Source organism: Strix aluco, chromosome 16, assembly GCF_031877795.1.
Source record: "Strix aluco isolate bStrAlu1 chromosome 16, bStrAlu1.hap1, whole genome shotgun sequence".
NCBI lineage: Eukaryota > Metazoa > Chordata > Aves > Strigiformes > Strigidae > Strix > Strix aluco.
The window spans coordinates 8543474-8557977 of NC_133946.1; the positions used below are offsets into that span (position 1 = coordinate 8543474).

The following is a 14504-nucleotide window of genomic DNA, read 5'->3' on the forward strand; positions in this document are numbered from 1 at the left end:
TTACCAAACCTCATACAATTTCTCACCCTTGTAGTCACTAGAGGCCATGCAGTCTGGATAAGTGAAAAAAATGTTTAGTTTTTTTCATAAAACTTTAGAGTTCTTTTTAGCTCTTCTGAGAAGGATGTATTTGTATTACTTGTAATCTGATGTAAAATAATATCTTAGAAGACCTACGCTTACTAAAGGTGCAGGGATGGGATTTGGGTACAACACACACAACAAGCTACTAACCTAATATGTTTCAGTATCAGATTGTCCATAAGCCCAATTATATGAATTCCCAAACAGCTGGCAAAGCCTCTTGTACCCTGTATGTGGATTGAAGTCTGAGTTTTGTTTTGTTTTGTAAAATTTTTTAGAAAAATTCCCATGGACTTGAACTATTTATCTATACTGGAACAGCAAGCAGTTGTATTTTGATTTTTCTTAAATTCAAATAGTTCTTGGATAGCTATCCTGATCTTTTTTGGTTATCAAACACATAAAAATCATTGTTTCGTCTCTTAAAATTTGAAAACTGCTATCATAACAAAAGAGGAAAGCAAAGGACTTCTGGAAAATTTCCCAAATCTTACTTTCAGGGGTGATTCATACCAGATTCTGATACTTTGTTTCTTTATACAAGCTCTACTCTTAAGGCATTGCTGTCTCTCCCTAATTTTTCAGGATATTTGTTATGTTGCCGTTCAGGAAGTTATCTTAATTTACACTAGTATCTGTGAAGACACCTGGTAGATCTTACAGCTTGAAATGGGTTTGTTTTTAAACACTACTTGCACTCCTATCGCTCAAAACCAATGGTTGCCATAAGAATATTAATTGCTAATAATCTAATGGCATTAACTATTGATCTAACTTATAACTGATTATAGTTGAATTTGATTTCATCCTTTGATTCCAAAATGTAGACAATTGTTTGCACTACAGTAGTATCCTGAAGCACCAGTAACACTGTGTCAGCCACTGCAAACAGATTATAATGCAGATGAGTCCTTCTGAGTCTTAATGCTGGTTACAGAGTGTGCTGTTGGTAATTGCTTCATGTGTAGATATAACATCTTCAGGACAGGACTAAGATGTGACTATTATTCTAGAATATGCGTTCTATGTAGTGTTGTCTTAAATATTTTCTTTTATTATTAGAGTTGAATATATTGGTGATGCAAATCATGATTTAGCGTCTGTGTTACCAAGGACCTTTTTCATTAACATCTTTTGTCCCCCACCACCTGCCCACCTTTCCGGTGAAGAAGAATCCAGCATGCTGATGTACAAGTCAGCTAAAACTCAGGCTGAGATTTGAAGTGCATATACCCTGTGGAATATGCATATAAGGAAGAAGGTTGGCAAGACAGTCTGTTAGCTTAGTGCTTTTTTTGGAGTCTAACTTCAGCCAAGCATACCCTGAAGGATTAATGCATGTCTTTGTGCAAGTTCCTGAAGTATCTTGCTATAGCAGTATCTTTGTTTTGGTTTGTTTTCTGAAACGACCCTCTGGTGCCTCCCCCCCCAGCAGGAGGAAGGCCGCTTACCCAGGTATTTTAGTATAAACGTGCACTTCAAAGAGCACTATATGCATATTTAAGAGCCCAGGGTAAATAGTTCACTTTCTTCATCAGTTATTAGAGTTTACTGTAGCTGAGATGCCTTCTGAGCAAATTAATCTACTTCCTTTTACGGATTATAGATTTTTATATAGGATAATTCAGGCTGGAAGGGACCTCGGGAGGTCTGTAGTCCAGCCTCCTGCTCAAAGCAAGGCTGGACTGAGTTACTCAAAGCTTTATTCAGTTGGGTCTTGTAAACTCCCAGTGACGGAGACTTGCACAACCTCTCTGGATAACCTGTGCCTCTGTCTTACTGTCCTCATGGCTGACAAGTTTTTCAGTTCTTCCTTATATCTGGTGTGAGCTTACACCTACTGTCCCTTGCCCTCCTCCTAAGCCCACTGAACTCTTGCTCTGTCCTCTTGAGGGCCACTTCCAAAGTCTTGGGAGGCTGTTGCTAGACCCTCCTGAAGCAGTGCTTTCCAGCTGAACAAGCCCAGTTCTTGCAGTTTCTCTTTGTAGGGCAGGTGCATCAGCCCCCGATCATCTTGTTGGGCCTCTGCTCATCTTTCTGCAGTCAGTCCCTTTGCTGTATTGGGGATTCCAAAACTGGCTGCAATGTTCTATCAGTCACAGGTTATAAAGAGTGTTTACATGAGGAAATAAAACTTCTTTATTTCTCTCCAGGTTTTTTTAATATGCCATGGATGTTAGCCAAAAGTTATGGAGAATTTACAGTTACCTTCAGCCCAGTAGATTTAACTGTCTTTCTGTCATGGGCTGTTTCTCTGATTTGTTATTTTCTCTCATCTTTTCTAGGAGACCTGAGTTCATGGGCTTGTTATCCCTGTGGGATATGGTGCGATTGGTGAACATGTTAATTGTGTTCAGGTTCCTGCGGATTATTCCTAATATGAAGGTGTTTATCCTTTCACACTTCTTATTTCTTTGTTGGTCAAATTGTAAATTCTGTTAAAGCATTTCAGAATAATGTGTAAATTGCAATCCTGTTGCACCTGAGAGGGATTATAGCTCAGCTCTAACTGTCCAGACTATTGCACAGCACCTCACAAACTCACTGTCTCCTTAACTGGTTTTCTCTGTCGAGGTGACAGGGAAGTTCTATTGATGTCATTGCAACTGATGCTGGTATTCTAAAGTGGGCAAATGCATCCAGAAACACTGGTGCAATTTGTGTAATGCTTCGGTCTTAATTAAATGAGTGGATATGATATCCTTGAAGGACTTTGTACTCAGGAGGTGACAGACTTGCTTTCACTAGACACTGCCAGACATTTTGGTCATGCAAACAGTTATGTGGGATGAATCCCTCTTTCCACTTTTCGGGTATGGGTATTTTCACCAGCATACCTGTACTTGAATCTGAAATCACTTGGAGTTATTCGATTGTTTGTTATAATCCTGCATGTAGACTTGCTTGAAAGCTAAGCCCAAATTAGTGTCAGGTGCAGGACTTGTATCTTAGTTCAATAAACCATAAATATCTACCTGATGTAATCAGAGGTCATAATGTCAGTGGAAAGTGTAAACTAGAAACTATGTGGATCAAATGCAAAGCTGTCACTCTGGAGCTTTGGGGGACTTGTGACTTTTTCCTGTTCTAGTCTTACTAAGCATATAGTACTTTAAGTCACAGTACCTGTGTGTATTTAAAACTTATCATAATGCCTGTGTATGTAAAAAACTACACCGTTGTTCGTTCATTTTAAGTACCTCATGGAAATATCACTGTATGAAAGATGTCATGAATTTAGGTATAGCTTATTTTCCTGGTTGGTATTTCTTTGTCCTTTTAGTAAAATAATTTGATGCAGATTGGAAGTGTGATGTATGTCATGCATATAAGATTCTGCTTTGTTTTAGTTCATGGCTTTGGTTGTTACTACATTGCTGGACCTGGTAAAAAACTTGAGAGCCTTTGCAGGAATCCTTGTGGTGAGTCATGATGCAAGATTGTAATTTCTTTTCTTGTAGTTAGCAGTATAATAAGGGCATGTCATCAAACAAGTAAACAAGGTTCTTTCTTTGACAATCACCACGAACAGTAACATTTCACCTTTAATCAGCCAGTGCTTCTTTAGGGCATGTCTTGCAAAACCAAAAGAAACTAATGTTTTGTTATGGGCTGCACACAGTGACAGTGACTCATTTACCAGTTTCCTTAAGGAATGCCTTTAAAAGAGTGTTTGAAACTTTCTCAGACTGCTTGCCTTAGGCTGGATACTCTAGTTTCAAATAAAAATTCATCTGATGCGAAAACCAGATTAGTTTTCCTTACCCTAGCTTGCTTATGTTAAATTAAATAGCAAAACAACTTGTAAATGGTTTTCAGTTGAGAAGGTCTTGAGCTGGTTTGTTTGGTTTTTAAGAGCCTCTGCCATCCTGTTTTAGGTGTGTCTGTGTGCAGTGTATACTTTGTAAACATGTGATTAAAGGATGGATCACAATGCGTGATGTCCATTACATAAATCCTCCATTTCCCAACTCTGGAGTTTCTAGCTTTGCAATGATGTCTTCCTGGTAAAGCAAAGAAGTGCCTGGGTAGTGTTTTTTGTTGTTTGTGGTTTCTTTAGGGTACGTGAATTTGAGGGAATGGTTAGAGGCCAAGGATTTGCTGTGTATTAGGTATTGTCTAAAAAGTTGTTCTAGTCTATATACTTAGCATGCAATTTACGCAGAATATCTGTTTTTGTCATTAGTAATCTCTGCTTTTATCTGTAGGAGAGAGGCCTTAAGTTGCAGTCTGGAAAGGTTCATGTTGTGATATGAAATACAGATATTGGTTTGGGTAGAGCTAAGTTGGTAACAAATTTGTTGTGTTGTACAAGCCACACTGGCCACCGGGAGCTACTCTTGAAACACAAATAAAATACTTTGGGAGTGCAGGAATTGGGCAGTTAGCCTTTGCAGATGAAAGTATTTCAGGAGTGTAAATGCCAATCTTGCGTATGCTAGGAACGGGTTTAGTATAATGAAAAACTTTTCATTACTCAATGTATTAAGCTATTTAAAGGCTGACTGCAGTTTTGCTAATTTTTTCGTTCTTGGTTAAGTAAGTCCGCCGTGCTAAAGGAGCAGACGTTTGCTTGTCACCTCTGTTGGAGGCTGGTAGGGTTGTGTCATGGATAGGTGGGGGAGGCAGTGATTGGCATTGCTGCTGGATCAGACAGAGCCCCTACGTCAGAGCCCTCAGAGACAGCAATTTTGGGGTGAGCTGTTTTGTGCTTTACACTAGGACCCCAAAGCTGTGTTGCTACTGGCATGGCCGCACCCGGGCTGTAGCATTCTGCTGGAAGCTCTTTTCATTCCTTAAACACATTATTAAGATGGCAGGAGCCTGTAGTAATATGCTTGATTTTATTTTTGGGAATTATGAATTAGTGTTTCAATCTGGTGTTCCTACCTGTATATGTAAGACATAATGCTCATGAAGTGGTTTAAGTGTCTGCTGCTGATTGTCCTTAATGCTGGTGTGAACTGTAGTTTTGAACCAGCTGTGAGACAAGTCTGCCCCAGTGTTTGCCACTTCCATTTATTTGATTTGCTTTTACTTGAGGCTACATGGAAGCTATCACTGAGCTTCTACTGTAGTGAAGTCTGACTCCATTACTAGCTGATGCAAAATGTCTTTCCTAATGTTTGCTTGGAACACACGCTGATAAAGTAATGTAACAGATTAGCTAATTTCTCAGGCAATGTGTGTTTTAAATGTATCTTTTTCAGAGGATAAAATTAACTTTATTATGGCCAAGCCAGGTACCCCATCTTCTGGCAGGCTGTGGAATATCAGCTTCAGTAGTATTCGAAGTGCTGTGGTTCATAGGTCAGGGCAGTTTCTCTTTTCCTCCTCCCAGATTTCCCTCTTGTGTCTGTTTTTTAGCAAAGCACAGAAATATGACTAAGGACACTTTCATTTGAAGGCTCAGCTTATTTCAAGCTGTCCCAGGACGAATGGCTCTTTACTCAGAGAATTGAAGTTGTAGGCTATTTCTAGAACTATCTTTTCAGGATAAAAATTGCAAAAATCATGTATGCAACTGCTGAAGACTGTGAAAGGTATCTCTTTAAAAAGAGATTTGCACTTTTACAAGTAAAAGACAGAAGTTCCAAAATCCTGTGTTATTGAAACCTTTATTTTTAGATTAATACAACATTTTTAAAGAAGTTGCTGATGTAATATAAAATATTGACTTAGTTTTGTCCTTCAGTTAAGTTTAATGAAAGCTTATTTTCAGTGAATCTAGCAGAAAGGTCCCCAGATACTTAGATTATTCCTTGTAAATAAATGATGTTTTATCGGTTCTGTTTTTTAAGTCACTATTCTGTAGTGTTAATAGTTAAATGTCAGCATTCTGAGACACAAAAAAATAAACTAGATCGTAAAGTAAAATGATTTAATGCATTTTAACAAATGAAAGTTCAAATAGACTAAAAGTAAACAGTTAAGTAATACAGACATAGAGAAGTATTTTCACTTTAATAGCTCGAGGCATTGTTCTTGACCAAATTCCTTTTAACTGTGGTACTAATATGAATTCCATGTTAATTGTGGTGTTTTTTTATTCAGTGGCAGAAATATTCAAAACTAATACTGCTTATATTCCTTTCAGGTGGTTTTCTATGCATTTGCTATAACTGGCATAATGCTATTTAAAGGTGCTGTTGTTCCCATGGGAAATATCAGGTAATGTTCTAAACATCACTGCTCATAAAGAATCTGTTTTTCAAAAGCATCTGCAACTCAGTACCTCTGAGTTGTTTGTGGTTGGTTGTGGGGTTTTTTCCTTTCTTATTCTTGGAGTCATCCTTCTTTTAATGTTAAATCACACAGACTTTTTTCATCTGTTACTTCTTCCACTTGCTGTATTGAAAATGCGGGAATGGTTATCTGTAGCTTGGAGTTTCACCCTGCTGTAGCTTAAATACTTTTAAAATTATTTCTCTTGTTTTCTGTCCATATGAGATACTTAACTTTCTACAAGGCACTCGGAACAATCTTGTTTTTAAGGTACAGTACATAGAAAGATGTGCTCACGTTAGCCTGTAACTCTCTTACAGTGCTGTCAATACAACGTATGGTAACAGCACTCTGCAGTGTGGGACCTACGAACAGCTGGAATATTGGCCGAACAACTTTGATGACTTTGCTGTGAGTCTGGCCATTGATGGAATCCATCCCTCTTTCCCTCTCTGCTTGCCTCTTCCCCTCATTTTCTGAAGCTTAACTGTGTGATATAGCCACTCAGCTTCTGGTTTACTCATGTTATTCAGGCAGCAGTGGTGACCCTCTGGGATGTGATGGTGGTGAACAACTGGCAAGTCTTTTTGGAAGCGTTTTCAAGATACTCAAGTCCGTAAGTAGCAGTAATAATACTGAAAAAGTCCCATATAAACATGGGTACAAGGTAAGTGAACAAGAATTATACACATAGCACAGTTTCTGCTATCTGCTAAGAAGGGTGCCACTTGCCCTTCCTTTGGGTCAATTCAGGTATATAAGAAATAAACTTGATACTTCATGGCTGTTCTTTAACTTGTGTAACTTGATGGTTGGTCTAGTGCTTGGTGGATGCCATGAAATCCATTTATCATGTTTAGAAGGGATGGCAAACTGGCTTGGTAGTCATCTTGTTCCAAAAAAGAGTGAATGACTTCAGTGGATTATAAACAGGCTTGCAACATGTGTTGGGTGGGTGCCTCTTGCTATAGACCCAATCTCACAGAAATGAGATATTAGTGAATTTCTGTAATTAATTTTGGGCTACTTCTGTATTTTTCCTGTGTGTGAACAATTTTTTGTAGACTTAAAACCTTGGACATATCTTTTATTTGTATTTAATTACTTTATGGGAATGCTTGAATGACCTGGATAGCCTCTGGGTTGAGCTGTTCCAGTGATCCTTGGCTGGTTAGCCCAGTGTGTAGTTAAGTTGTGGAATGCTCTTCTACAGGCTTATTTTGTGATAAATGTTTAATGTGGCCTGGTGAAGACTGTGAAAGAGAAATCGCTTGGGATCTGCAATGAATGGAACCTACCTCTAGCTCAGGAAGTCTCTGAACTGCAAGTGGTTGGAGACTAGGAGAGCACTTCGGGGTGTTTTGCCATGGTTTTGCACTCTTTCCTGTGCTTCTGCTTTTTGACCGCTCTCAGAGGGTACTGGCCTAGATGGATTTTTGCTGTGACCCAGTAGAAGTTCTACGAGGCTGCTTTTCTGTCCCCTCAGGGTTCCATTAGGTATGTTAAGTGGGAGGAATGAGTCTGGCTAACTTAATGAAAGGCTAAGATTTTTTTTAATTTTAATTTTTTGTTCTAGACCTCTTTTTACAGTAATAATGTAGTAGTATTCTATTTCAAGGAAAAATGTGATTTCATGGCTCTTTTTGGTCACTTTCAGGCTGAAGTTATTTACTGCCTACTTCTACTTATTGTCTGTTCATCTGACCTGCAGGTGGGCAAAGATCTATTTTGTAGCCTGGTGGTTGATCTCCTCTGTCATCTGGGTTAATCTCTTCGTAGCTTTACTTCTAGAGGTAAGGAGTGTGTTTATTTGGCATTAGATCCTGAAGACAGGTTCTATTTTGTGTGGGGAAATGAAAAAACACAACGTTTTGGGAAAAGCATGTTGGTTTTGTGTGTGTGCTTAATCTTCCTCCTTGCTTCCCTTCCCCTGAGATGTTGAGGAAGCATTTTCTTTTTCCTAGACAATTGTATATTTTATTTACAACTTTGTCACAAATCTGGTTGCCCTTCACTGGGTGTGTACATTTGTCATTATAGCCAGTCCATAAAGATGAAAAATATTTTATTACAAAATTGCTTGTCTCTTGTAAGTTAGCATTTAACTCAGCATTAGTTATTCAAGCTGCAGGCTTTTTGCCTTTTGATTTGTCAGCAAATGAATTTAACACTTTAAAGTTTATATTTTTATTTTATTTGGTTGTCCTGTGTTCTTTCCACCCCAATTTGAATTATTACCGTTATTCAGTACCACACTAGAAGAGTAGAACTGTAACTTCCTTTGAAGAGATCATCTTCTAGAGTTTTTTAAAGAAGCTGTGGAAATGTAGGTACCTAAGCAATGCCGTGAAGAACATGTAGTTCTGCTGGTTTCTCGTGTATGCATGCTTCTCTGCAAATCCAAATACCTTTTGAATTTTTGATGGTGAAAGGAATGTTAATCGTAGCTGTCTATTCCAGGTTAATCATTGTAGACTTCTCTTGTAAGTAGTGGAAGACATTGAGTATCTGTAGAGGGCACTTCACCCCATATTGAAACTTATGAAAGTTTCTTTTGGAGATGCTCTTGTTGTTGACTGCATTTAGAGCTGACATTTACTACTTTAGGCAGAATGGCAAACTTTTAGGCAGAAACTTAGGAATGAGTCTCATGCTGAACCCATGAGCATTTCAGAAAAGACTTTCTCTTCTAGCTGGAGGCTAATCCTATGAAACCTTCTACCTGCTAACTTCCGCAGGGCTGTGGCCAAAGTTTACTGTAAGAGTCAAGATGCAGCATTCTGTAGCAGGAGAGCGGGATGTCACTATTTTTCTCCCTTTTTTGGCCTGAGCTGTCTGTCTACTCCTTAGGTATCGATTGTGTCAGAGTAATTAAAAATGGATAAGGGAACATGACAAAACCAGAAGCTGAGTTCAAGTTGTGATGCCTGGTCTAGGAGTATGTTTATATATTGTTGGGTTTTTAAAGAGGAAAAAATTCAAAGCAGTTGAACTCTTGTGGGTAGTTCACACGGTTATCTTGGGGAGGCAGCCCTTGCTAGGAGTGGAAGGCAGCAGGGCTGTCTTCTGCTCTACTGTTCTTTGTGTGTGGTGAGAAGGTTATTTCATTCCTAAACAATAGGCTTGAATAAAGTAGTGACCTGCAGCCAATAAATATGCTGATGCCTAAATAAATCACTGCTCTGACACTGTTAAAAGCAAACCTCCCCCCCCCCCCCCCATCCTGCACCTTACCTACAAACATATTGACCTGATATAACCTGTTTTCTGATGTCACCTGAAATAGCCTTTAGTTTTCTCCTGTTCCTCTTACATTTCAGAACTTCATTCACAAGTGGGACCGTCGCTGCCATCGAGAGGCCTTTTTAGATATTGAATACCAGCAGACAGTTGAACTAATGTTCAGGTGAGTTGAAGTGGGCTTGATAATCAGGCTAGTTTTTTATGTTCATGTAAAACAGATGAAGGAAGTGTGGTGGCTGAGAGAGGGTGAAAGGCTTGTCTTCTATTTCCTCCCTCTGAAGGAAATTGTTTCATCTGTTTGAAAAAATTCAGTAAGTGCTCTAGTTAGGCCTGCCTTAAGCTGACTTGGTAGCCTAACCTTTATATGCTTTCTGCCCACAGCATGGTGGGAGAAGAGGTGTTGGGGGTGGAGGGGGGAACTGTGCCGAGAGGGAGAAGAAAAGGGAAGATGAGCAAAGTGATGCACATTCTTGGCTTATTATGAAATTGTGGGTGGTGAGTTGATATTTGATGATCATGCACAAGTGGAACTTCTGGTGCACATTGGATATTCAATAGTAGCATTGGGAACATGTTCTCATTTGGGAGTTTTTTCAGGAAAACAAATCTACTGACCTTCAGTTGTATTGTACTGTGTGCAGGAAATTGCTTCCCTGCTTCTTATGGGAAAACAGCTGCTGGTTTCCATGACGCATCTGTAAAGGATGGATCACTTGCAAGTAGATGCATCTTTAGGGAGCATCAACTTATTGTAACTTTAATTCCATTTCATTCTTGAAACAAGCACACGTTACATCTCAGTATGTGCATTGCAAAAACAAATGCTGAGAACTTCCTTTTACTGCCTCTAACAATTCATGCTTTTTCTTTGTAGAGATGTTTTGGAAGAACCTACAGAAGAAGAGTTGATGGAAAAACTGCACCAGCATCCACACCTGCAGTTATGTAGGTGACTGGTGGGAAGGACTGATTTATTTAGACCTCTGTTTTCTTGAGGTTGTCAGCTGGAAGAAACTGAATGGATTTTCTGTCAGGTGCTGTTGGGACAGAGGCTTGTAGGACAGTATGTGAGATTTTGCTTGACAATTCTCTGCAGAAAGAGGTTTTTTATTTTTGGTTCATATCTTTTTTTGAAAAAGATTTGAATCTTGCTAATTTGACTTGATTTTAAGTTGCAATTTTAGAGGAATATTGCAGCTGTTATTTTTATAAAAGATATCAGAATGTTTTATTTTCTTTTTTTTAAGAAGGGAAAGTGAATTTAAAAAGACAGTGCACTTTAAAACATGAACTTTGTCACCACTAAGCCTGCTACTTTTTTCAGCACAAGAAAATGGGGCCTCCTTTTCTGGTAGGCGAGCGTGGCAAGGGCTGTGCCCTGTAATTCATGAATGGATTAGGCAGGACCAGAACAAAATCCTTAATCTTTTTGTAGTGAGAGTTGAAACACTATTTTTATTGAAATGTGACACCAGCACATCTGACCAAATGTTCAGGAGTTAATCACAGCAGAACACAGTCAATTTAAACGTAGTAACAGGGACTCCCGACTTCGCACACCCTCTCTTGGTTTCTTGGATTTTGACCTCGGGTTCGTGCTGGTTGCATCATGCTGGTAACTTTGAGAGCAGTTATAACTTTGAATGGAGCAATTGCACTCGTGGTTTTCAGTGTGGTAAAACTGATCTCTCCTTTAGTGTAAATATTCTCATGTTGGTTTTTAGTGAACCTCTTCCTTTTACTTTCTTCCGAGTACTCTTCTACACTGTATCGTATTCTGTGAAAAAGCTGAGGAGAATGAACTTTGGCTGGAATGTAGCACCAGGATCACTGCAACTTTCCCACTTAAAGGAGAGGGGGGGAGGAAAAAAAGGTTGAACAGGATAATCAAAGTGCTTAACAGTTCAAATTTTCATTCAAGTCTGTGGGAATTGCAAGTGCTCGACCAGTATTGCAAGATCACATTCCTTTGTGGCTTACTGACCACATGCTGTATACCACTTTCACCTGCATAATACTTTTGGGTAAATAACTTTGTCCACAAATCTGAAGAGGAGAATTAACAGTAAGCCATGTCCACGTGCTTTTCATTATCCCTTAGTATTCCTCTAAAAAAGGTGGTTTTGTTTGAATGTGTCACATAACTGGTAAATCACTATAAAGAATAGAATCGATCCCAACTACTAATTTTATATGTAAAAATGAAACTGCCCTTTGGGGCTCTGCCTTGTCCTTGAGACACTTGTCACCAAAATAGGCATTATTGTGGTCATCTCTATATTGACAAAAGCTTGGGGAAGGTAATTGGCCATAAAACACTGCTACTATTGATAAGTTATTTTATCCTTTTTTTAGATACCAAAACATTTTTCAAAAGTGCTAAGCAGTCATCCTGTATACTTTTCCTCCTCTTTTTTTCATCATTTGTCTTTTCTTTCTTTCCCGCATAAGGGAGAGGAAAATACCTGGGGTGATGATGCATTTGAGCTCAAAAGCATATTTCTGCCTTGTCTCACTGTTTAGAAGTTGCATGGTGATTGTCTGTTTCTTTATCTTCTGCTTATATTTTCCTTGTGCTGTGAAACAAAATATGTGCTGCAGGTTGCATATGTGTAGAACAAATCTTAACTGAGCTACTCCTGCAATCTTTAGTTTTGTTATCTTGCCTCTTAAGCCATGCTTTTGTCTGTGTTCAGTCTCTTGTCTCTGTTCCAGGATAATCCACGCAGTAACTCACTTGCACTGGTTTCAGTGGCATTACCATGCTTATTTTCAGTCATACACTTAGAACACACATCATGGCAAGTAGATAAAGGCATCAGCACACAGTCTTTCTAGATTTGAGTTTATTTTTTTCAGTATGGCTGTGTCAGGATGGCTTCTTCTCCTTCTAGCGTGATGATATCACTGCCACTGATCTAGTGGCACTTATTAACAGAGACTACACAGTCTATTTTACATTTTTACTGAAAAAAGAATTATTTTTGTTTTCCACTTTTCTGAATACTTGAAGTAGCTTTGTCTTGCCAAAAAGGATGTGCCGGTTCTTATCAGCCTGCAAGTTCAATTTTTTTTTTTTTGTCTCTTAAGGTTGTCTGGGTTTTTTGTGTTTTTCCAATAAATTCCACTACAGTCTACCATTTTGTCTCTTAAGGTTGTCTGGGTTTTTTGTGTTTTTCCATTAAATTCCACTACAATCTACCAAAGCAACACAAATGTGTGGGATTATCATAAACATCACAAATGCCTCCATTATGCAATCTTTGCATCTGGGCAAAGGTGAATAAGGCTTTCTGAAGGGGAATAGTCTTAGTCTGGTTCTTTTTTCATATTTGTGTCATTGACTGAAAGTGTAACTAGCATTTAATACAAAATTGTGGTACCTAATGTCACTTGTACTGGAAGATGTAAATGACAACAAGTCTTATGCAATAATTGTATAAATCATGAAAGTGAATGTATGTAACTGGGTAAAATTTGAGGTTTGCGTTATTAAAAAAAAGTTCCTTCTCCTTCTTAAAACATGAAAATAATTGGGGTGTTGAAATGATTCTTGTGGTTTGTTTTTGCCCTTCCTCCTGCTACTGATTTCTGTTGTGCTCAGCATCTATGCTCCCATTATCTTTACTAGTTGAAGGCTGGGCCCATGGGAGACGTTACATGCAAGTGGGACACAACTGCCTGGTTTCAAAATGCAGGACCTGAAGTATGCCGCTCTGTTATTCTCCAGTTCTAGAAGCTCATAATGTCAGCTGTAGGTACTTGATATGCTTAATTTTTGAGGTGAAACTTCATTGGAACTGAGTCTTGAGGTGTTGAGCAGCTTGATTTCTATTTCCGTTTCAATCTTTGCATCTACAAACTAGGTATTCCTTCATCTCCTTTTTCCCAAAAAGATCAGTGCAATAAGCATTCTCCAAGCATTTCAACTGGGACAGATTTTGCACATAATTTAGCAGAGTCCATGGCATTCTTTTGAAACAGCTTCTGGTTTAGAAGTTTGGGGTTTTTTTAATAATGGAACAAAATCAGTTCTGGATCAAGCTAAAGGCTTTAGTTTGTGGCTGTCTCTGACAATGGCTGTTGTGAATGCTTAGGGTGAAGCATGTGAAAGCCAAAGCAAATAGAAGATCATCTTGCCACCTTAAATCACGCTCAAATTTTTCAAAGTTCTGGAGGGCCTTAATTGCCAGACTGTTGGCTAATTTGAGATTCCTCAGATGTTGGGGTTTTTTTCCTTCCTGATTTTCTATGAATTTATATTGCCTCAAGATTTAGGAATGGAGGGAGAGGATGGAGGCAACTGACGTGCTCTTGATTCTTTCAATAGAAATATAGAAATACAGTGATAAACCTCACATGCACATTTAACTGTGAAGAAACTTAAAAAGCTTATATTGGTCAGAGGTGCAAATAGGGCAGGTAGAATAACCTCATAACTGTAGAAATTACAAACAAAGGAAGAATCCTGTCTTGGGTGTCAAGGGTTTATATGAATAAATGATGAGCTTTCTTGGTCTCTCTGCTGTGCTGATATTGTACATCTCTTGACACATTTTTCATCCTCCAACACTTTTTAATGTGCACAAAAATACAGGGATATACAAAGCTATAAGAAAAAATGGGGCCTATAGGAAAGTGATGCAGGATATAGATTAGTTATGTCTGAAATGTGAGGTAAGGGCATCTCTTATCTTGTTAGATGGTTTATCTTTTCACCTGCCAGTATATTATGAGGAGTACGTAGTGTTACCATGGCTTCAGCTTTTGTTTAACATTGTGCTTTAGTCAGATGAAATCATTTCAGCACTCCATCTGTCTTGGGCTTTTATTGAAAACAAAATAAAATTGCCTGGTTTTTTTTATGTAGGTTGATGTATTCTTGATTTTTTTTTTTTTCTTTCACTAGATTTTTGTGTAATTAAAAGCCCATTCAACTGATGGGAGTTTTC

The 14504-nt window shown here is 38.5% G+C and overlaps 1 protein-coding gene across 3 annotated transcripts in view; it reads left to right on the plus strand.

The window, feature by feature from the left end:
• Nucleotides 1-13102, plus strand: part of TPCN2 (two pore segment channel 2) — a 32292-nt gene extending 19190 nt beyond the window's left edge. Inside the window, exons 18-25 of one of the 3 annotated variants that reach the window (XM_074842265.1) lie at nt 2370-2469; nt 3435-3506; nt 6182-6255; nt 6630-6720; nt 6843-6925; nt 8021-8102; nt 9603-9715; nt 10427-13102. In XM_074842265.1, coding sequence (XP_074698366.1) covers nt 2370-2469; nt 3435-3506; nt 6182-6255; nt 6630-6720; nt 6843-6925; nt 8021-8102; nt 9603-9715; nt 10427-10505 — 694 coding nt within the window. In that variant the 3' untranslated portion in view covers nt 10506-13102. Of the gene's footprint in view, nt 1-2369; nt 2470-3434; nt 3507-6181; nt 6256-6629; nt 6721-6842; nt 7807-8020; nt 8103-9602; nt 9716-10426 lie in introns of those variants that run through there. The other 2 variants (XM_074842266.1, XR_012625416.1) reach the window with 2 other exon arrangements.
• Nucleotides 13103-14504: the final 1402 nt, after the last annotated feature.